General features: G+C 42.0%; 1 protein-coding gene across 3 annotated transcripts in view; it reads right to left on the bottom strand.

The window, feature by feature from the left end:
- The window catches only part of KCNAB1 (potassium voltage-gated channel subfamily A regulatory beta subunit 1), a 552,388-nt gene that overhangs the window by 257,639 nt on the left and 269,731 nt on the right, over positions 1–25,018 (bottom strand). Inside the window, exon 1 of one of the 3 annotated variants that reach the window (XM_073674771.1) lies at positions 19,709–20,509. The exons of the other annotated variants lie outside the window; for them this stretch is intronic. Within the exon in view, the coding sequence (XP_073530872.1) occupies positions 19,709–19,926 (218 nt within the window). The 5' untranslated portion in view covers positions 19,927–20,509. Of the gene's footprint in view, positions 1–19,708; positions 20,510–25,018 lie in introns of those variants that run through there. 3 annotated transcript variants of the gene reach the window in all.

The following is a 25,018-nucleotide window of genomic DNA, read 5'->3' as shown; positions in this document are numbered from 1 at the left end:
TTGTAAATTGCTAGACGTCACCCTGGACTTCTCCTCCGCTTACCACCCACAGTCTAATGGTCAAGTGGAGCGGATCAATCAGATCCTGACCAGTTACCTCCGGCACTTCGTTAATGCCCACCATTCTGACTGGGTGGATCTCCTGCCATGGGCCGAATTCTCGTACAACAATCACGAGAGCGAATCTTCCTCCAAATCCCCGTTTTTTGTAGTCTTCGGTCAGCATCCTCGGATCCCGTTTCCCGTCTCCACCTCGGTGGACAATCCGGCTGCGGAATCTCTTGTTAACAAATTTTCCTCCACATGGGAGAGTACCCGGTCCGCACTCCTTCTGTCATCCGAGCATATGAAAAGACATGCTGACAAAAAACGTCTGGATCCTCCTCAATTCCGTCCAGGGGATAAGGTCTGGCTCTCGTCCAAGTATGTCCGGCTCAAGATTCCTTCCTATAAGTTAGGGCCTCGGTTCATCGGTCCTCTGGAGGTCATCAGTCAGATCAACCCGGTGGCCTATAAATTGAAACTCCCGGCCAACTTGCGGATCCCTAACTCCTTCCATGTATCTCTCCTCAAACCGTGGTACTTAACTCTTTTTCCAAGTCTACAGGTACGCCTCCTGCTCCGGTTTCCGCTGAAAACGAGTTTGAGGTAGAGAACATTCTGGCCACCAAAAGGGTAAGAGGAAAAACCTTTTTTCTGGTAGATTGGAAGGGGTTTGGTCCTGAGGAGAGAACGTGGGAGCCCCGGGAGAACATCCATGCCCCTCTCATCCTTGCTAAATTTCTGTCTGGCCTAAAAAAGGGGGGGCCTAAAGGGGGGGGGTACTGTAGCGTCGGCGTCCCTGCCCTCTGCTAGGCAGGGACGCTGTTCCCCTCACCTCTCTGCTCCGAGCCCGGCGTCCCCCTCCCGCTCTGCTGGCAGCGCGCGCTCCTTCCCAGCCACTGTGCTTAGGGCGCGCGCGCGCGCGCTCCCTCCCTCTTAAAGGGGCCGCGCGCGCCGTCCTAAGGAGTCCCCGGCCAATGGCCGGAGGACTTCACCATATATAAGGCACCTCCTCCAAAATGGAAGTGCCCGAGCAATGTTGTTGCACTGTTCACCACTCTGCTTCAGCCCTCAGGTCCCGTTGCCAGTTACCTGCCAGTTACCTGCCAGATACCTGCCAGATTCCCGCCAGATTCCTGCCAGCCTGATATTCAACTACCTGCCTGCTAGCCTGAGGTCCGACGGTCTGCCTTACTACTCCTGTCAGTCTGTCTAAGGACCAGCTTGCCCGCTCACCTGGGAGCGCACATCAACTACCTGCCTGCTTGCCTGAGGTCCGACGGTCTGCCTTCCAACTCTTGTCAGTCTGTCTATGGACCAGCTTGCCCGCTCACCTGGGAGCGCACATCTGCTACCTGCCTGCTAGCCTACCTGGAGGCTCTGCCGTCACGTGCTGTGACCACCCGCCTGTCCAGAGACTTCTGCCCGCTCACCTGGAGCGCTCATCTGCCGCCTGTCTGTTGGTCTTCCTGGAGGCTCCGCCGTCACATGCTGTGACCACCCGTTTATCCTGAGACTCTCGCCTGCTCACCTGGGAGCTCACGTCTACCATCAGCCGCCACAGGTCGTACCAACCCCTTACCCAGAGACTGCCCCGGTCACTTGCCGTGACCATCTGCCCGTTCACCCAGAGACTGCCCCGGTCACTTGCCGTGATCATCTGCCCGTTCACCCAGAGACTGCCCCGGTCATTTGCCGTGACCATCTGCCCGTTCACCCAGAGACTGCCCGGTCACTTGCCGTGACCATCTGCCCGTTCACCCAGAGACTGCCCCGGTCACTTGCCGTGACCATCTGCCCGTTCATCCAGAGACTGCCCCGGTCACTTGCCGTGACCTCCTGCCCGTTCTTCTAGAGACTGTCCCGGTCACCTGCTGTGACCGCCTGCCTGGTCGCCACCCGCTCCCTTACAAGGACCGCCCCCTTGTATAGTAGCTCAGAGGTTCCGCCTCCCAGACCCGTTACAGTATGGATAGTATGGATGTCTGGATTTTCATGTATTTTAATATACTTAATAAAAATGACATTTTATTATATTTTGGGAAGTGTTTCATCACTCTAATAGAACTGAAGTGGCTCTCAGTTCTCTTTTTTATTGTCTAATTTGTATGTGTGCATATTTAATTGAGCATTTTTTGTGGGTCTATTCATACAGAACTAGTAGGCAGGTACTACTGATATGACTTGTGTGCACAGCGATGACAGTATAATTTAGGATGTAATTAAAAAAATGGTCTTTTTTTGGGGTCTGTGGTTTGGAACCCACATTGAATGATATTTATTTCAATGAAATTGAGACCAGCTGCATCGATTGTCATGACTGACATTATACATAACAGATTAGAAGATGTTGCATTTCTTCCATATTTTTTACATTTAGATCAATAAGGTGGATGAGATGGATGGAAACAATATATATATTTTTCTTTCGTCTGTCTTACAATGTAAAAGTGATTGATGAAAAATCTGATGTTTTTCTTTTGACAGCTGCTGAAATTATTAGGATGAGATATAAAAAAGTCAAGCAAAACATAACAACTTTATCATATTTCAGTTTTCTATTCATCTAATAAACTTTTGAAGTAAGGATCAAAGTAAGGATTACATTTACTGTAGAAAGACATATTAGGTAGAACGGGCAGTTATCCAATTCAGCAATAACAAGCCAGAATCCTATCCCACAATGCCCCTTTAGTTTTGCCTGTGGGGTCTTCAACTTATTGTTTCCTTGAATGAATGTTTTATTATAATAAAAAAATAATGTAATTTTTACATGCTGGCTATTCAAATAAATGGCTGATCATTTAATATATGAAATCTCTAGGTCTACCAGAGCGGAAGCTGCAGATAATGGATGCCCTATGAAAAGTTGAGGACTGCCCCATGTCCAAATGTCCAATCGATTCTCTATAGGACTGTTGGAGATAGCCGAGTATTATGCTCCTATAGCAATCATATAGAAAATGAATCCATTTCTACGGGACTTTTGAAGGGCATTTGTCAGCAGGTTTTTGCTACCTCATCTGAGAGCAGCTTGATGTAGTCAAAGAGACCCTTAATCCAACAATGTATCACTTAGTTTACTGGGTGCAGCGGATCTGACACAATCAAAGTTTTTAGATTTAGCAATAAAGCAGAGCTGAGGAAGAAAACCCCACCCACACCAGGCTCTGTGTCTATAGACAGAGAACTGCTTATCACAGGAGGGGGCGTGTCGGATTACCAAGCACTTCTCTAGTCCAAGCAATGATAAGCTCCTGGAGCTAAAGCAATCATTGTAAGTAAATAAAACCACAGAGCTTGATAAGAGAATCATTGCTGAAACCTGTGTTTTAACCCCTACAGCATGCTGTCTTCAGATTACTTAGCAAAAACTCGCTGACAGATTCCCTTTAAGTGCACATTCTATTGAATGAGAGGTCATACCTCCAATGATCCACACGTTATCACCCATACAATTGATAGGTGATAATTTTTAATATTGAACATAACCCTTTAATCCCTGTGCACAAAAAGCACTTTACTCGAGCCTATGTGTGTGAAAAAGAAACTTCAGGTTGCAAATGCCCTTCTACCCTGGGGAGGGTGATCAATCGTGTGTTTTTGTATAGATTGTAATGGCCGAACAAGTCTGGGTGTAATGCTATCACATCTAAGGCTGCATGCCCACTATGCATTTTTCAAGCGTTTATGCCGCGGAATTTCCCCAGCGAAAACGCTTAAAAAATGCTTGGTAATACGTGCCCCATGGTCCCCAATGATAATCCGCATGTGCTGTGCACATGCTGCGGAAATTTCCGCTGCGGATTATCATTGCAGAAAAATACGCAGCATGTCCATTAATTTTGCGGACATGCAGCGTAATCGCCGCCATTGACTTGCATTGGACCACGTGACATCCGCATCACTGCATCTGCACATGCGGATATCACACGGTTCAATGTGCGGATGGCACCCAGGTCTGGAGGAGATGAGAGTCTCCTCCAGACCTGGGTACCATAGAAACTGGAAAAAAAAGAATTTAAAATAAAAAATAAATATTTACTCACCTTCCGATGTCCTCCCGGTGTTTTCTCCCCTCCGTCTGGTCGGCTCTATGGGTCGCGGTGTTGTGAAGGACCTGCCATGACGTCATTGAGTCATGTGACCTGACACATGACTGAATGACGTCACTGCAGGTCCTTCACACCACCGCGAGCCGCCCAAGACACTGGACGCAGCAGAGAAAACACCAGGAGGACATCGGAAGGTAAGTATAAGCTTTATTTTTATTTTTTACCATTCTTATTCTTTTTTTTAACTAACTTGGTCACACTACTATAAATCCATGCTGGTTGCATGGATTTATATAGTGTGAACAAGTTGTCAAGCACTTTTCCAAGTGATGCTAAAATCGCTTGGAAAAGCGCTTGATAACCCACATGCAGAAATGCATGCAAAAACGCTTGACAAACGCTTCTACCTGGCGGGAAAAACAAATGTAAAATCTGCATGCGTTCTTCCTGCCAGGGAGAAGCGGAAAAAATATGCAGCATTTCTGCATCGTGGGCACTTAGCCTAACACTAGAGAAACAGGTTCCGAGTGTGAACAGGTGTTGCAGGTGTTAGCGGATTACTTCCATTCAGGCCACAAGTGGGTAGATGGTAAGGGGATCTTGACAATATGCAACAATTCAGAGAGACCAGAGTCTGATGTAATTTTTTTTTTTACTGGAATTGTTTAAATAGAAATGCAACAATTGATGTCAAGCACAATACTTTTTCCATATCTCTTCTGTATTATGCAGAGGCTATTTCCTTATGAATATAACATAGGGCATTAAGATGGTACTGGATTATTACCCGGTTACTGGAGTATTTTTTAAGCTATCCAACTCTGGCCTTCACTTTCTTTCTCCACCACTGCAGCAGATCCTCGTGTCCCCTCCTTATCAGAATAGGATTACTATAATCTTTCAGGACCAGCTAACATGATGCCCTGTAGCCCACTCCTTCTGCCCTGTAGCCCACTCCTTCCTAGCTGCCTTGGATCCTATCTTACCATAGCTATAATTGCTCCCAGACGTACTAACTGCACTAGTTGGTAGATATCTTCTTAGTATTCATTCAATGTCTGCACTGCGGTCATATGAGAAACAGTTGCTAGTAGATTACTTTGGTCTCAAGCTATCTTTAATTCTTCTGGAGTACTCACACTCTCCACCTGTATCCTTTTCCCTCAACAACAAAACTTCCTACTCCTTCAGTAACTACTCTACAACTCATCTAACAAACAGGAAAGTTCCTCATGCCTACTAAACTCCTTCCACTGTCACAGCAGTTAACCCTATCCGCAGGCTAATTAACCCCTGAAGGTCACCAATTAGATAAAACCACATATAAAACAAGTCAAAGCATTATAGTAATACAAAGGTCTTCAAATGGGCTGTCAAGCTGTTAACAGCTCTTCCACTCCTTCACACAGGTCACAAACACCAAAAGTTTGGCTTTTGTACAAATATGTTTAAATGCCATTGATAGTACTGTCATATTTTTATTTGCTTCCAATGCTAAATAACTTATTTTAATTAGCCATGTCTCAACCAATGATGTAGGATCTGCTTGACATACAATAAAAGTTCTGAGAACACATGCAGAGATTATGAATTATTAAATTTCAACTTTACAATATGGAAAAAGGCCTGTAAAGTGAAGATCTAGTTTTACATTTAAACTTTTTTAAACTTAAAATTAAACTTAAACTTTAAGTCCATATCTTTGAATAGATGCCATTGTCGTGGGCTTTTAAGCATTCTTGTTTTATTTTTTATGTTAAAAGATGGCTCTTAAAAAAAAATCGAAATGAGAATGTAGAGGGGCTTTCCTTTCTGTGCTACCATTATCGCTGCAAACATTCCCCTCCCTCCTGCAGTATGATGGCTGCGTTCTCACAGCAACAATATTGCTTTTGACAGTGAAAACATTTCTGCAAGTGAAAATCAATTCTGTTCATCTAATTGGGGAGGTTTTGGTGAAAAGCACTTGAATTTCAGCAAGCCCCATTCATATCAATGGAGTATCATAGAAATGTCAGCAATAAGTCTGCCAAGTGTAAATAAACTGTTTCATACAACTCACTCTCCAACTTCTCTGCCGAACAATATTCTTCTACAGTTAGGCAAATGTGGTAATTTTTGCAAAAGCATTTTCTGCAATATAACTGCAACCCCTCCTTGACTAGATCTAGACTAGACTTCCCTCTTTCTCTTTCTACACTTTATGTTTTAACCCTTTTGCCTCTGCAAACTGTTTTCTTTTTTTACGCATTCATTTTTACCTTCCCTTCCTGCAAAAAAAAAAAAAATTCTGCCATTATTTTTGAGTTTTGTTTTTACCTTGTTAATTGTATGGTAAAAATAATCTGACAACATGACTCTCCATGTGAGTATGATTACGGCGATTTCAAACTTGCATAGATTTTTTTTTATTTAAATGGTGTTAAAAAATGTATAAGTTTGTAAAAAAAAAATTTGCTTGGTGTCGCCATTTTCCGAGACCCCTATCGTTTTTATTTTTCCATCAATTGAGCTGAATGAGGGCTTGTTTTCAGCATGATGAGCTATTGGTTTTCAATATGGTAAATATGACATTTTGATGACTTTTAATTTAATATTTTTAGGGAGGTGTGGTAATGCAAAAAACACATTTCTGCTGTTTTGATTTTTTTTCTATTTATTATGTCTACCGCATGGATTAAGTAATTATAAATGTTGATAGTGTGGGCTTTTATGGATGAGGTGATACCAAATATGTTTATTTTAAATTGTATTTTTAATTTCTGCATTTTTAATAAAGAAAAATAGCGGTAATAGAATTTACAGATTTTTTTTTTATTTTTTCGTCTCCTTAAGGGTATTGAGCTTGTTATCATCTGATTGATTTTACTGTTTACTACAATAGAATAGTGTGAGGAGCTGCCCACTTACTAAAGACTATGATAATTTCCAGCACGGACCACCATTTTTGTCAATATTATTATTGTGTGTTATTAGTGATTTACTTGTTATGTTTTATATAGTTCTGCTTACTTGTCAGTATGTAAGATTCACTTGTAAAATGTCCAGCATTCCACTAATCTCATCTTTATCTCAGGAGTCCATTGTTTCAACAGCCAATAATCTCATTAGGTGAGTGTAGATTGAGACACAGTGGAGCCGTCACCACAGGGGGTCTTACATGCAGTCTCAGATGAAGGCTCCTAGAATATTCTTCATTGTTTTTAGCTAACAGAAAATGCTTAAGGGGGAGGGTGATCACTTCTGACCTGGGAAGGGACTGATCCCAGTGAAAGAAAGGAGAGTCATGTTTTAGGAAGAGTTGTGTGGAAGAATTGAAGGAAGAGGATGGAGACCGTGGACTTGGAAGGATGGATGAATAAACATGTTAACATTATGAATTATGTCGTTTGGATTTAAACTTTCTTAAAAGGACTGCTGCTACTGGATACCTGTGCTTTCATCATTTTATCTGCCGTCTAGAGGATCATGGACTGTGGCTACAGACCATACAGGCTGGAGATACGAAATCTGTGGGCCAACCAAAAGGTGGGAGACAGTGAGTATGGCCTGATTCAAAGCCAGTGGAACTACTGAACCCAGATTGGGAACTTGATGACTGAGAGAACTGTATTTTGGCCATTTACCTGGAATTGCTTTATTACCATGGCTGTGATCAATAAAATATTGTTGCATCGTTAACCAACCTAGGTGATTACTTACAACCCACAACCTCAGATCTTTACAAATAGCATTGCAGTATTTTGTGAAAATCGTGCTCTCTTTTGAAGCTCAGCCTGGAGTTGAGCTTCCCAGGAGAACCAAGATGGCAGTGACAGAGGTCTTCAGCAGACCTCCAGTTGCAAAGGTATCCCATCGGTGCCCCGCAATCATGTCACAAGGGGCCAATTGGAGCCAATGTCAGAGATTGACAGCAGCAACTAAATGGTTAACAGCAGCAATTTGAGCTCAACTCCAGCCATTCTTATTGGACACAGTTCCAGCTATGTAGCAGTGCTGGGGGAGCTCAGCTCCTGAAGCTTCTCCACAGACAGGAACCTCAGGAATTTAGCATTAAGGAGTTAACATCTCCTCCTTTTCTCTCTTTAACTACTGACATGGTTCTTCTTGGTCTCAGCAGCCTGCTGTGTTCCATATGGAAAATTATGACAGAGGGTTATTCTTTGGAAAGAAGTCAGCCATGTTTACAATTTTTATTCACTAGTCGTAAATACATTAATGATCTTTACGTGAAAAAAAATTCCCAAAATATTTAGAAAGATCATTACTCCTTTGCTTGGTGTCATAGTACAGTTTGAACCACCAATATGGACTAAAACGTGTGTTTACTGTTTAGGCTTAACAATCTTTTACCAGACGATCATTCGATCGACGGTCGTTCAACCATCATAGGTCCCCCTTATATATTTCCATATTTGCATATTACACATAAAAAAGGGTAATGCGCAAATATATAAAATTATCAAATGGTCCACATCAGTAGAATACCAACAAACACCAGGATAGCTTTATGATAGCTTCTACGGATCCCGACTTCTCAGGAGACTGTGTACAGACTGAATCCACCTGTCGACCATCGCATTTTGTATACCAGTTGCAAGCACACTTAAGAGGGAATCAGGACTACGGAGGCAAAATAGGTAGTGAAGATATATTACAAAGTGCTTATTTCTATAATTTATGGGTTGCAACCTGTTTATAGAAGACCTTGTGGTCTTTACTCTGGGTACTTCAAAAACAGCAAAATGTAATCTAATAACAGATCGCAATATTTCCATAACAAAATAAAATGGGGACCTCTAAATAAAAGATTTGAGTTCCTAATATGAAATGTTATGCAATGTGCTATGAAATGCCACTCGGTTGGTTGGGCACCCTATTTTTAGATGATCCAATGTGATGTCGAACTGCTTGAGAAATCCCAAAATATGATATCTGCACTGATATCTGCTATAGACTACTGAAGCTTAACAAACAGGACGGCTGTACTAATGCCTGCAGACTTTTTCATGGAACTTCCACAAACACATATATATACGGTACTGCTGCATAACAATGAAACATTTTTTTTCTAATCAAGTCGAGCTAAAAGATTTGCCATCTGTATTTACACGGGAAAGGCTTGCATCACAATTCAGATGAGCCTTACACCAGATGGGCATGTTTTCAATGAATGCACTTATTCATGGATCCCTATTTCGCATTCATTTTTAATTAGTTTCAGTATAGCACCTAGAATTCTAGAGTCAGCTTGCTTTACAGATTTCTCTATGAAAAAAAGATGATTATTATATAATATGGCAGACCTTACAGATCATTCAATGTTCAGTACATGCACTCTAAACAGCTCCATAAAGCCTCTTCAGAAACCAACCTTGGGGCTACAGATGAATCACGGCAAGCTTGTATTCATTGCAAATCATATCAAATGCTGCTTTACCAGTATACATGTACATGTGTCATTGTGGCTCTATCCAATTAATACCATGTGAGGATTGTTGTTATTGATGTTGAGAAGATTTGAAAAATACTACGTGCTCCTTTTGACATTTTGTACCTAAAAAACCCCATAAATCACTGACAAATATTTAATTAAAGGGGCTGTCCGGTCCAAATCGATAAGTCTGCAGTCATTTTGTGCGACTGCAGACTTATGAATCCTCCCAGTGCACAAATTGTGCACTGCGGGGATTCGCCGGTTTCTCAGCTGGACCGGAGATGTACATACTCCCAGCCAGTGGGCGTGGCCTCGCTCCATACAATTGTATAGAGCGTCCAAAACTAGAGACGCGGCCGTCCAGTGGGCCTGGCCGACTAGAGGGCGCAGCCTCGCTTCATACAAGTGTATGGAGCGAGGTCGTGCCCAAGGGACATGCTCTGGTCATTACTATGTATAACTCATATATACCCTCCGGTCTTGGATCAGGAACCGGCGAATCCTCGCAGTGCATAGTGAGTGTGCTGGGGGCATTCATAAGTCTGCAGTCACACAGAGTGACTGCAGACTTATCGATTTAGATATAATAGTAACTGTAAGGGAAGACCGTGCCACTACTATTGAGCTGTGGTAAGAAAGGGCTCAGTCCTTAAAGGGGTTGTCCACTGCTAGCACAACCTCTTCTCATTCCTCATGTTTGGCCCTGTTAAAATAAAAACACCTATACTCACCTCCGGCGCCAGCTCCGTTCCAGCGGTGTCGGTACTTGCATTCCGGGGGCTCAAGTGAGGCTGTTACTTCACACAAGTCCTGCGCCCAATCATTGCCGGCTTCACTGCCCCCGCCTTTGGACGAATCAAACATCAACAGGAAGTCAGGGCTGTGGCAGCTCTCTGACTTTCGTTGAAGTTCAATTTGTCCAAAGGTGGGGACGGTGAATCTGGCACTGATTTGGTGCAGGGCTCACGTGACATGCAAACTTCACGTGAGCCCCGGAAACGTGAGTGCCGACATCATTGGAACCCCTTTAATGGCTTCCATTGTTTTCCAGCACATGGTCATCAAGATAGTCACACTCCTACAGCAGCAACATGAAGGGGAATCTGTCAGCATGCTGTAACTATAGACAGCCTGCAACAGACTAAAGACAGGTCTCAAGAGCAACAATATTTTGAAGAAAACGTAAATTTAAAATTGTTCAAGCGTCGGAGAAGGTTCTGCTTTGTGGTTCCTCCATGGTTTCTTCATGCCCAGCTAAGCTTACATCTCAAGTTTCTCATTAACAAATAAGGTGCCAGGTAGGGAAAAGAAGGAATAGAAGTACAGAAAACATCCAGTACACATGTCAACTTGAGCCGGACATTTATTTTTAGAGTTTTCTCTAAAATGCTACAGCTTTTTAGAAGACACACAAAGAAATGGGCAACGCTGAAGACTGTAGATGCAGTGGTCAGCTAAAGATACTTAGAGCACCAGATGAAATCACATCATACTTGCTTCCCTTCTAAATTGGAAGATGGTCAGTAGCGCCATCAGCTCATAACTCGCAGCTACCAGTTGGACCCAGCTACACCCATCTACTGTCTGTAAGTCTCACCAGAAGTTGTCTTCATGGAAGAATTGTGGGCAAAAACCATGCCTTTACATAGTTACAAAGTTATACAGTTTCATAGTTATATAGTTTGAAATATGTTTAAACTGACAGCAAACAGAGGGACCTGGCTACACCCATCTACTGTTTGGAAAAGTCTGTCCAAAAGTGGTCTTCATGGAAGAATTGCAGCTAAAAAGCCACACGTTTGACATGAAAACAAGGCCAGGCAGCTCAACTATGTACAAAAACACAAGAACTGAGGTGAAAAAAAATGCCACCAGGTGTTTTGGCCTGAGGAGTCAAAATTTTAAATAATTAGCTGTAATAGAAGACAGTTTGTTTGCCTAAGGGCTGGAGATAATATATGTCTGCAGGCAAAATTGGGGCATGGTGGAAGTTCTTTACAAGGTTTAGGGCTGCATTTCAGCAATAAAGTTGGGAATTTAGTTAGGGTGAATGCGGTCCTCTTTGATGAAAAATACAATTACCCATCATGCAATACCATCAGGAAGGCATCTGATTGTCTCCAATTTTATTTTGCAGCAGGACAATGACCCCAAATATACAGCCAATGTCATTAACAAGTATCTTTGGAGTGAAGAAGAACAAGGAGTCCTGAAAGTTATGATATGGCCCCACAGAGCCCTGATATCAATATCATCGGGTCTGTGTGGGATTACATGACACACTATAAACACTGCTGTCATTTGTCTCTCAGCGTGTATTCTCCGCTTGATTTCTTTTCGCATTCAATCCTTATGTCTGATGAAGTGCTGCGATTTAAGACCGAAACGTCATATATTTATTATTTTCGATGCTTACAATTAAAATTTTTCAGCATTACTTTTTGTAGTGCCAAGTTCTTTTTATTTAGGTGCATAGCAATTTTCAAGACATCAAAAATTCTGTCTGCAATGACAACACAGGCATAACAAAAAAATATAGCGTTCTTCCTAGTCACGTACTGCTGCCACTATGTGCACTAAGTTCACCTACAGTTCTGTATCACAGGCACCTGTAATTCCTGTATAGTATCTGCTAATAGCTGACACAGCACTCTAAGGACAGAATCAATGCACTTGTTAAACTGCTTTTCAGTTAAATAATTCAGTAATATAACAAGACCAACTGAATTGTAATAGTACCAGAGACACAATGATCAACAAGCAAGTTCATGATATACCTTATTTTTCGGACTATAAGACACACCGGACCATAAGACGCACCTAGGTTTTAGAGGACGAAAAAAAAAAAAATTTAAGCCAAAAGTGTGTTCATGATGCACTTTTAAGGGGAAGGGGGTCTTCTGCTGACACTGGTGTAGGGGTAATGTCCCCCAATTCTGACAATATCCCCCATCCTGGTATATATGCCCCCCCTTCCTTTTATACGTGGTCCCCATCCCCATCCTGGTATGCATGGAACCCCTCCATCCTGATATGCATGGCTCCATCATCCTTATCCTGGTATGCATGGCACCCCTCATCCCAATCCTGGTATGCATGGCACCCCTCATCCTTACCCTGGTATGCATGGCTCCCTCATCCCTGTCCTGGTATGCATGGCACCCCTCTTCCCTATCCTGGTATGCATGGCACCCCTCATCCCTGTCCTGGTATGCATGGCACCCCTAATCCCTATCCTGGTATGCATGGCACCCCTAATCCCTATCCTGGTATGCATGGCACCCCTCATCCCTGTCCTGGTATGCATGGCACCCCTCATCCCTGTCCTGGTTTGCATGGCACCCCTAATCCCCATCCTGGTATGCATGGCATCCCTAATCCCCATCCTGGTATGCATGGCACCCCTAATCCCTATCCTGGTATGCATGGCACCCCTAATCCTTACCCTGGTATGAATGGCCCCCTCATCCTTAGCCTAGTATGCATGGCACCCCTCATCCTTACCCTGGTATGTATGGCCCCCTCATCCTTAGCCTAGTATGTATGGTCCCCCTAATCCCCATCATGCTGCACATAAAAAAAATAAACACTCCTACTCACCTTTCTTCTCTCCTCCAGCGCTACGACCTGTCTGCTGCCATGCGCGGCTCACAAGGAGAGATCAGCTGGCGGAAGTCACTGCTCCCCACACTAGAACTGTGTGCGTGGGGAGCAGTGACTTCACTCTCCTGCTGCTGCCGGCTATCTCGTGTGCCCGCTTATTATAGGGCATGAATATTCACCCCACGCCCATGGGCGTGGAGAGAGGTTGAATATTCATATATTCATGCCCTTTAATAGCGGGCACAGATGATTCCAGCAGCAGCAGGAGCCGCAGCGTGGCTATACTGTGTGCTGCTATTAAGGAGCATGAATATTCACTGCTCCCCATGCCCCATGGGCGTGGGGAGCAGTGAATATTAATTTTCTTTAGCAGCGGGGACAGTGTATGCTGCAGCGGGTGGCTGCTGCCTCCTGTGCCCCTCTCCTCCACCCATACCGCACCCCCCACACCTCACATATATATACACCTCCCCCAACATTCGGACTATAAGACGCACCCCCCATTTTCCTCCAAAATTTTGGAGGAAAAAAATGCGTCTTATAGTCCGAAAAATACGGTACATAGGAGACAAAGTTTAACCAAGGACATGGTTTTATAATCTTAAGTTTTTACCTAAATCATAGTGGAGAGATCACATACACTGACTATTTCAAGTGAATGTTCACCTTTGGAGAACATTCACTATTTGCCAACAACATCAATATACACTTATTACCTGACATGTTCCTCTTACAATTGGGACTTATACTCGTAATAACTATATTTCCCAGTTATCATAGCATTAAAATAGGTATAGCTCTTATCAAATTCAAATTGTGCAAGGAAATCTCAGCAAAAACCTCTGTAATTGTAAATACACTTGAAGATTGCAGCGTAGAAATCTTCCTGCTTTCTGATATATGTGAATATGTAACGTGGCGCGGGGCGGTAGCCGTGACCGAGGTACTTGTCTCCCATGCCCCAGTCCGCTACAGGAAAACAGGGTCCCTAGGTATGTGAGTTGATGTTGTTGTTGGGGACATCTTCAGGTTCATCTCCACCATGCTTGGCAAGGCGCCGGACCCCTTTAAACCCACATTGAAGGAACCAGACAAGTTGTTAAAAACAAATTCCTTTTTACTGGCTATCCAACTGGCACACAAAGGATAGTAGAAAATAAACTTGCTGTTCTCTTCTGCACAATACAGAGGAACATTCTTGGTGGCTACTGACGGTGACGCAGTACTTGTGATGAACGTTACTGTAGATTTAAAGGTTAAGTGGAGGACCTCCATCATACTGATGTAGCGCCATCCAGGTCAATGTGTTTTGCTGTGACCACTACACCCTGACTACACATATTGGGAACCAACGTAAGGGAGCTTCTCCCGCTGTCTCCTTCCTATACGTGCCCAACATCGCGACACCGTCTCACTGACCGCAGCTTTCAGGTCTGACCAGAACTATGGATATTCCCACCAGTCTCTTAAAGACATTCCTATCAACCTCTTGATGTAGGTCAGCAAGCTTTATTGCAGAAACTTGCTTCCTTTTCCACTGGCTCCTTGTCACACACATCCAATAATGATTCTCTGCCTCTCTGAGGGTGTCCTTTCTTGTTTTTCGCTTACTAACTACTGACTACAAAAACAGGAACTGACCCACAGGTCCCCAATCCTCCTCCCCAACTATGGTCTGGCCCTACAGTTAACCCTGTGAACCCTGACTACTAGGAACTGCAGCCTCCCGGAGGATAACATATATAGTACAATTCATTTTCATACATTTAAAATATTAATGATTTTCAAAGGGGTGCAACACCATCCCCTCCACCCCTACAAATATATGTTTATGCAGGTAATCAATGAGTACAGCCAGTGGATGGGGGAATAAAATAATCTATAGGTATTTTCCAATGGACAGAAGAGAATACATGTCAGGTAATGTGTTGCCACCACTTCTGTTAAAACAGAATGCGGCCAATCCATCAAAGCTTTTTCGACAGAAAACTGTCACACTGTTACATTCAAAACAGCATCAATTCTCCTATATGCACTTGTACACAATTTTTGAAGGAACTCGACAGGGAATTTATTCCAAGCATCTTGGAATAATAACTACAGATCTTATGTGAAGATAGACTTGCGTAAATCCTTCATGTAATCCCAGACTCGATGTTGAGATCAGGGCTCTGTCGAGGCCATATCATCACTTCCAGGACTCCTTGCTCTTTTTACTGAGGATAGTTCTTAATGACATTGGTTGTATGTTTAGGGCCGTTGTCCTGCTTCAGAATAAATTTTGAACCAATTAGATGCCTCTTTGTTGGTTCTTCATGATGGAAGAATGTAGGTGCAAGCCTACGCCTACATTCATAGAAGATCTGTGGTTAGTTCTCCAAGATGTTTGGAATGACGTCACTGCCAAGTTTCTTCCAAAATTGTGTACAAATGTACCTAGAAGAATTGGTGCTTTGAAGCTGTTTTGTAGTCAATGATCACACCAAATATTGTGATTTGATTTACATTAGTTGATTGATAAAAATAAACTATTAGCACTTCAACTTTTGAAAGCAGTATTGCTTTGCAGCATTGTGTAGAAGAATATATATATACATATATATATACACACATGTGATATATATCTACAGGGTGGTCCATTTATATGGATACACCTAAATTAAATGGGAATGGTTGGTGATATCAACTTCCTGTTTGTGGCACATTAGTATATGGGAGGGGGGAAACTTTTCCAGATGGGTGGTGACCATGGTGGCCATTTTGAAGTCGGCCATTTTGGATCCAACTTTATTTTTTTCAATGGGAAGAGGGTCATGTGACACATCAAACTTATTGAGAATTTCATAAGAAAAACAATGGTGTGCTTGGTTTTAACGTAACTTTATTCTTTCATGAGTTTTTGAACACAATGAAAGTGCTGCCCATTGTGTTGGATTGTCAATGCAACCCTCTTCTCCCACTCTTGACACACTGATAGCAACACCGCAGAAGAAATTCTAGCACAGGCTTCCAGTATCCATTGTTTCCGATGCTGCACATCTCGTATCTTCACAGCATAGACAATTGCCTTCAGATGACCCCAAAGATAACAGTCTAAGGGGGTCAGATCGGGAGACCTTGGTGGCCATTCATCTGGCCCAAGACGACCAATCCACTTTCCAGGAAACTGTTCATGTAGGAATGCTCGGACCTGACACCCATAATGTTGTGGTGCACCATCTTGTTGGAAAAACTCAGGGAATGTGCCATCTTCAGTGCATAAAGAGGGCAACACATAATGATGTAACAATTTCAGCTGTCCAATGGAATTGAGGTTTCCATTGATGAAGAATGGCCCCACTATCTTTGTACCCCACCATACAATCAAGATACGAGATGTGCAGCATCTGAAACAAAGGATACTGGAAGCCTGTGCTTGCATTTCTTCTGCGGTGTTGCTATCAGTGTTTCAAGAGTGGGTGAAGAGGGTTGCATTGTCAATCCAACACAACGGGCAGCACTTTGAACACATTTTATAAGTGGTCATAAACTTGAAAAAAAATCATGAAAGAATAAAGTTACGTTAAAACCAAGCACACCATTGTTTTTCTTATGAAATTCTCAATAAGTTTGATGTGTCACATGACCCTCTTCCCATTGAAAAAAATAAAGTTGGATCCAAAATGGCTGACTTCAAAATGGCCACCATGGTCACCACCCATCTGGAAAAGTTTTCCCCCATATACTAATGTGCCCCAAACAGGAAGTTGATATCACCAACCATTCCACTTTAATTTAGGTGTATCCATATAAATGGCCCACGTGTATATCTATCTATATAGATATATATCTAATAAACACCAGGATTCCTCTCGCTGCCATTTTTGGATATTATCTATTATAGACCTGGATATTAAAAATAGCATGAGCTCTATCGAGCTGTCAGTCATACTGCAGTCCCTCCCACAATGAGATGCTTAGCTTGTAAACTATGGCCACAGAGCAACCCCCAGGAAGCAGACAACACATGTAGTGAGAAGCATGGCTGTTAGCATTATAGATGATGCATGAAACTTTACCAAAACAGTTGAATAAAAATCAATTGAAATCCTTTGAAGCAGTAGGAGGCTGAATTAAACATGTAGTTTTATATACTTTGTTATCAGCTGTGAAAGATCATTTATGAAGAGGCAAATTGACCTCACTGGTCCTGAGTTATTAGCACGAGATCTAGCATGGATAAATTAATCATTGCAATTAATCTTTCACTTTAAGGGACATCAATCTGTAAATCTGGATGCTTCATTTACTAGTGAAAAAAGTTTGAGCTAAAACTGGTTAGGTTTATGGCCAATTCATTTATTATGTCTACGTCCAATTTTTTTCTATTCGTTTTTAGGCTGAATTCGCACACAATGATTGGCTTTTTTTCTGGCCCAAAATGACATTACAGTCTTTAGTGAAATATCTACCACACTACATACATAGAATTTGGGTTTAAGGGGTCAGTGGTGTTTTTTTAGATGTTGCTTGCTCTCGTTATGGCGTATTTTGGTGGTTTACTCCTAGGGTTAGTATTTTTACAAAATGACACTAGATAAAAATGTCACCAAAACCCAAGTAAAAACGCACGTTACATATGAACAGTTAAATCAATTACATAGAACATTATGTGTAGGAGGAGAGTGAGCGAGCGTGATGATGTGAAGCAGTATATTCTGCATGTTGCACTTTCTACATACACCCCAGTTCAGATCACCCCCATTATTGCAGCATGACTTTCTGCTCCGCTGAGCTGTGTATGATAAATCATTGCCGTTGTCTAGTACAGTAGCTGTGTAAAGTACAAAGCTTATTTATGGGATTCACCTTCCAGTAATCATTAACTCTAAGCTCTGATTTATGACTAACACTGGAGCTTCCTTTAGCTTCATTCAATTATTATCAATCACAGTCACAGCAAATCAGCTCCACATTACCCCAAACATTTCATTCCTTAAATCATCATCCCAGCAAGTTCTAGTGATGCCCTGAACGGTACATTTAAAAACAGGCGTTTAATTCTGATTTGTTACCCCCATCATTTTCAGCATGCTGCAATAAAACTCACTTTTCACATTTTTTTCATCATTATATCATATTTTGCCATTGACAGTCAGACGCTTACTGAGAAATTGTACTTATTCTGTTGCTAAGAACAACCCTCAAACAGAGCTGTTCCTTGCACATGGAAAATGTCATTATTGCTTTCTATCTATAAATAGGAGTCAGAAGAAATTTCATAGATTGTAGACTAGAAAAGTTGTTCTATACAGGTGTACACATAGTGGAAGCACTGGGCTCAAGGGTCTGATTTTGACCAAGGCAACATCAGCAAGTAGATGGTATGTCAACGTCATTTTTCATGGGTATTCTCTAAATAATCCTCTTTTCTATTGCACTCCAAAAACATCACTAGATTAACTGTCCTCCCCTAAAAATGACCACAGACTGTGTGCGCTGCTGAGATAAGGAAAGAAGCTTGTGAGCACCAGAAGGGACAGGCTCCACTTTGAGAGAATACTATCTAAATAGATTGCCACTATACTGCACACTTTATAAGTGCAAAGACATGCTGACATTACTCAACCTTGTGAAAAGAAATACCTATAGTTGAAGAAGACATATAAACTTTATTTGTAACAACAGTAAGGCAGGGGCTGATTGTAGTGCACTGTATGTACATAGCTGCAGCATATACTGTAGTACTGTATAAAATGTAATAATATCAACTGATTAAAACAATGTGTGAACTTTACATAAAAAACAAAAAAACAGATATTTAATGTATATTGGCAACTACGCACTGCCCATGTTTACACTGTACAACTTTAAAAACTTTTTACCAACTATTTATTTAATGCTCTTTTATTATTTATATAGCCAATTTAATATTATTTTACCCACACTCTATCTATCTATCTATCTATCTATCTATCTCATTACTATAAATCATTATCTATCTATCTATCTCATTACTATAAATCATTATCTATCTATCTATCTATCTATCTATCTATCTATCTATCTATCTATCCTAGCTACTATCTATGTATGTATGTATGTATCTATCTATCACATTACTATAAATCACTATCTATCGATCTATCTATCTATCTATCTATCTATCTAATTACTATAAATCACTATCTATCTATCGCATTACTATCTATCTATCTATCTATCTATCTATCTATCTATCTATCTATCTATCTATCTATCTATCTATCTATCTATCTACCCTAGCTACTATCTATCGATGTATGTGTCTATCTATCTATCTATCTATCTATCTATCTATCTATCTATCTCATTACTATAAATCATTATCTATCTATCTATCTATCATCTATCTATCTATCTATCTATCTATCACATTATTATAAATCATTATCTATCTATCTATCTATCTATCTATCTATCTATCTATCTATCACATTATTATAAATCATTATCTATCTATCTATCTATCTATCTATCTATCTATCTATCTATCACATTACTATAAATCATTATCTATTATCTATCTGATCTAAGAAGCATTCTGATGTACCTGTATTTCATGCCAGTTTGCTTTGCTGTGGATTCCTTCAGTGAGATATGGTGCTGAGGGGTGAAAGTTCCCAGACTCCTGGCGATGATGGCCACTGTCCGGAACCTTGCCCTGGCTGCATTGACCACATTTGGGCCACTGGAGTTCTGCTTGCTGTGCCTGTCGTCCCCATTCCGGCCCTTGAGGTTGTGCTCTGTGCAGGCTATGGAGACTTGCATGGCTTCTGCCGGACTCTTAGCGATCAAGCAGTGTGGTCTTCAGAGGCTCATGGATCTCCTCTACTGGCAGAGATCAATGAGTGCAAGTGACAGGATTAGAGTTCAGGGGAGGGAGTCCTGTGTCCTTGGGATGCCACCACTAAGCTTCTGAGAAGTCAGGGAACCACCAGGCAGTGAGATTATTAGGTATTTCATTCCATCAAATCCTTCAGGACCAGTGAATTCAATCAGAAGAGTCCTTTGCCCTCATAATCACCCACAGTCCACACTTCTGTCCTGGTGCAGTCTTAGGAACAAATCATTGCAGGTGCATCTCACTATGAGAAGTCTCCATCTCTGTGCAGAGCATCAGATGATGAACAATATCCCAGACCTGGAAGGAGGCTTAATCACATCAAGCTCCCTGAGGACAGGAGATCTCCATCTAGTTGAGGAGCATGATGATGTGAGATGTGACAGGCAGGAGCCTTCCCTCCATGTGCTGCTGAGTGTGAAGCTAGCCCAAGCTTTGCTCTGCTCCAGTATGCAGCTTCTGTAGTGAGAGGCAGATGGTGGGAATGGCTCTTTAAGAACTGAAGAGCATGCTGGATTTCTTAGCAGCACATCATAAGGGAAATGTGGAGGTTGCAAGCAACTGCAGCATTACTAATTACAGAGGACTATTAATAATGATCAGGCTTCAGAAACATACAGTAATGTAGTTATTCAAAAGTTCCCTGTAAGCTATACATGTCAGCTTCCCCTGAATTAGGACATGCTTACAGGAAAATCTTTTCTGGAGTTGTTAAAGGTGTCTGCACTGAGAGGGGCACATCTCTGCCTCCATCATATACAGCATTCACTTAAGGAGAGGGTGATAAGGAACAGAGGAACATCATCTACCCAGTGTCACACACTGAAGTGATGCAGGACCTGTGTCAGCTCTTTCCTACATAATACCCAAGACCCTAAACATATTTATTGTGTCGCTGCAGAATACAAACCCCAGATCCCCGTGCACACTGCCAAGTACATCCATGTGCCAATGTTTGAGCAGAAACGTCAGTGGTTGCAATGAACTGTAGTGATGTATATGCTTTATACAGCAAGCTAATTACTTAGTGCCTCTAAAAACTCACACACTGCACCAGAAGGCAGAGGTGGATTATGTTATACTTAGGAACAGCATCTTTCACGCAGCATTGCAGCAAGACAACCCCCCACATGCTCAACTACAACTATTAGCTTCTATAGAGGGGCGCCATCCAGTTACATAGAAATACTGCTGATGTTGATAAATTCAATATTATGTGTGTGTTGTAAATATTATTTTTTGGACATCAGCATGTGAAGTTTCTATAGGGACATATGAGCGACAGAGGTTTAATTAAATTGATCCTTAATTAGAGGATTAATCCTGGGCCAACATCACTAACTACTGCACGATTCAGTTATATTGTAGCATTGTATTTGAGAAATCTAATGAAATCACTGCAAATCACAGATCATGAAAATCTATTAGGCCGATTTTTTAGAACATATATTGTATATGTAAGAATGGTGGACTGTACTGTTGTGTTCCTACCCCTGAAGACACCAATCGCGTCATGTATATAATGTCATGCATTTTATACATATATTGTATTTAGAGATGAACGAACTTTCGAAGTTCAGTTCGGATCGGCGAACGTCCCGATGTTCGCCAAACAATTCGCTGAACAGTTCGCCGAACGTATCCGAACCCCATTGAATTTAATGGGAGGCAAAAACAAATACATAAAACAACACTTTCAGGGGGCCCAAAAGGCTGCCAGTACAGCTCAAATTAGGGGCAGACACCAGGAAAAGTGGCATCAATTGACCCAGAGTACAAATAGTGTAATCATTATTATTTATTATCATATTGCCATTTATTACATGGTGCTTTACATGTGAAAAGGGGTATACATAGCAAACAACAAGTACAATAATCTTGAACAAGGAGGAGGTGGGAGGACCCTGCCCGCTAGGGCTCACAATCTACAAGGGATGGGTACAGTAGGTGAGGTTAGAGTCATGCACGGTGTGGGAAAGACTAAGTGCAACACAAAGGGATGAGGGGAGGGTAGTCCAAACACTAGAGAAAGGGGGAGTGGAGACTCCTAGGCAGATCTAATATCACCCTACCTGTCCTACCGTCCTTATATAGGTTCCGCATCTATCGCCGAACAGGAAACCTAATTCCTGTATATCCCTATAGCTAGACCCTAGATAGGGAGGAGGAGGTGAGCACTGGTCAGTCCCCACTATAAACTAAAGACAACAAGAGAGACAAACAAAGGAGGGAAAACTTAGCTTGAGCAGACAGAAGAGAGACAGCACCAAAGGTCCTCCAAGGGCACCAGAGAGGAAGATAACCGACTGCTATTGCTCCAAGTCTTCACAAGGGAAAATGAGAATGTTACCGGCGACTCCCTGAAGGAGACAGAGAGTTTATAAACACCCAGACCAGGGTGTGTAAATCAGAGCAGGAGGGAGGTTGCCGCTGGGTCCAAAAGTATCAAGGGTTAAGAAGGCGTCTGCAATGCCAAACGCAGTGACCTTCTGCAGCCAGATCCAGAGTGACTGTCTGTCACATCTGACACACCTCTGACAGTACCCTCCCTTCTACGAGTGGCCTCCGGACACTAAGAACCAGGTTTCTCAGGATAAGAGGTGTGGAATGAATGAACCAGCCTGGGGGCATTCACCCCTGATGCTGAAACCCACATCTTTTCCTCTGGACCATAACCCTTCCAGTGCACCAAGTATTGTAGTGAATGACAATATGGAATGGAATGGAATGAAAAAGTGGCCTGAAATGGCCTGTCACGCCTTCGAGGTTTTGTCATGCCCAGAAGCCAGCGTTATCTCATAATGTGTCTTCAGCACTTCTGGTGGTGTCTGGCGCATCCGGCTGTCCTCTGAAAGTGTAGACCGCCAAATTTTCATCAAGATGATCAAGTCATTGATCTCCAATGACTTTTTCACCCCAATCGCAGACTAGGCTATGGTGTAGTCTTTAGTGTGCTGCATTGATCTCACGTTATTGCAGTCTGTGACACCTTTGCCGTGGCTTCTGTGCCTGCTGTTGCTATTGCTGCTATTACTAACAATTTTTTTGAAATGTGGACATTCCGAGTTGAGTCTCCATCTGAGGAGTTGCCTGTAATGGAAGGGGTGTCAGAGCCCCATTATACTATTTTTTCTCTTGGGAAATTAATACCACTTTAGTGGTGTCTGCCCTGAATTTTTGGAAATGTTTGGACTGTAAGCTGGGTCTCCTTCATGTGTGTTGCCTGAATTTGGCAGGGCTCTCAGAACACCAGGCCTGCACCTGTCACTCACCCACCTGGTACTGATCAATTTTTAAGCTAGAAATGCTGATCCAAGCCCTGTCCCATGCTGACATGTGGACTGGTGTTTGGACAACACAATTAGCACAAAGGATTTAGATGCTGAGATGTGTGCTGCTGGCTGGACCACACACTTAGCACAAAGGATTTAAATGCTGAAATGTGGACTGGTGTCTGGACCACACAATTAACACAAAGGCTATAGATGTTGAAATGTGGCCTGGTTTCTGGACCACACTATTAGCACAAACAATTTAGATTCTGAAATGTGGACTCATGGCTGGAGCAAAAATATGAGCACAAAATATTTATATACTGAAATGTGGCCTGCTTTCTGGAGCATACTATTAGCACAAAAAATTAGATTCAGAAATGCTGCATAGAGTAGAGTACAAGCTCTGATCTCTCATCATTATAGCATTATATGGGGCCCATTATGTATGGAGCAATATATGAGGCCCATTATGTATGGAGCATTATATGGGACCCATTTTGTATGGAGCATTATATGGAGCCCATTTTGTATGGCACAATATATGGGGCCCGTTATGTATGGAGCATTATATGAGGCCTATTATTCTGTATGGAGCCTTGTATGCGGCCCATTCTGTATGGAGCATTATATTGGGACCATTATGTATGGAGCAATATATGGGGCCCGTTATGTATGGAGAATTATATGGGGCCTATTATGTATGGAGCATTAAATGGGGCCCATTATTGTGTATGAAGCAATATATGAAGTCCATTATTCTGTATGGAGCATTATATGGGGTCCATTATTCTGTATGGAGCATTATATGGAGTCCATTATTTTGTATGGAGCATTATATCGGGGCTTCTATTCTGTATGGAGCATTATATGAGGCCCATTATTCTGTATGGAGCAATATATGGGGTTCTTTATTCTGTATGGAGCATTATATGGAGTCCATTATTCTGTATGGAGCATTATATGAGGTCCATTATTCTGCATGGAACATTATATGAGGTCCATTATTCTGCATGGAGCAATATACTGGGTCCATTATTCTGTATTTAACATTATATGGGGTCCATTATTCAGTATGGAGCATTATATGGGGCCCATTATTTTGTATGGAGCATTATGTGAGGCCCATTATTCTGTATGAAGCAATATATGGGGGTTCATTATACGGTATGGAGCACTATATGGGGTTCATTATACTGTATAGAGCACTATATGGGGATCATTATACTGTATGGCGCAATATATGGGGTCCATTATATTGAATAGCACAATACATGGGGTCCATTATTCTGTATGGAGCATTATATGAGGCCCATTATTCTGTATGGAGCAATATATGGGGTTCATTATACTGTGTGGACGACTACAGTACAGACCAAAAGTTTGGACACACCTTCTCATTTAAAGATTTTTCTGTATTTTCATGACTATGAAAATTGTACATTCACACTGAAGGCATCAAAACTATGAATTAACACATGTGGAATTATATACTTAACAAAAAAGTGTGAAACAACTGAAAATATATCTTATATTCTAGGTTCTTCAAAGTAGCCACCTTTTGCTTTGATGACTGCTTTGCACACTCTTGGCATTCTCTTGATGAGCTTCAAGAGGTAGTCATCGGAAATGGTCTTCCAACAATCTTGAAGGCGTTCCCAGAGATGCTTAGCACTTGTTGGCCCTTTTGCCTTCACTCTGCGGTCCAGCTCACCCCAAACCATCTCGATTGGGTTCAGGTCTGGTG

Source organism: Phyllobates terribilis, unplaced genomic scaffold (genome assembly GCF_046119375.1).
Source record: "Phyllobates terribilis strain yellow unplaced genomic scaffold, ASM4611937v1 Scaffold_3__8_contigs__length_932513732, whole genome shotgun sequence".
NCBI classification, from domain to species: domain Eukaryota; kingdom Metazoa; phylum Chordata; class Amphibia; order Anura; family Dendrobatidae; genus Phyllobates; species Phyllobates terribilis.
The sequence above is the reverse complement of the archived record's forward strand: the minus strand, read 5'-3'. Positions and strand labels throughout refer to the sequence as shown.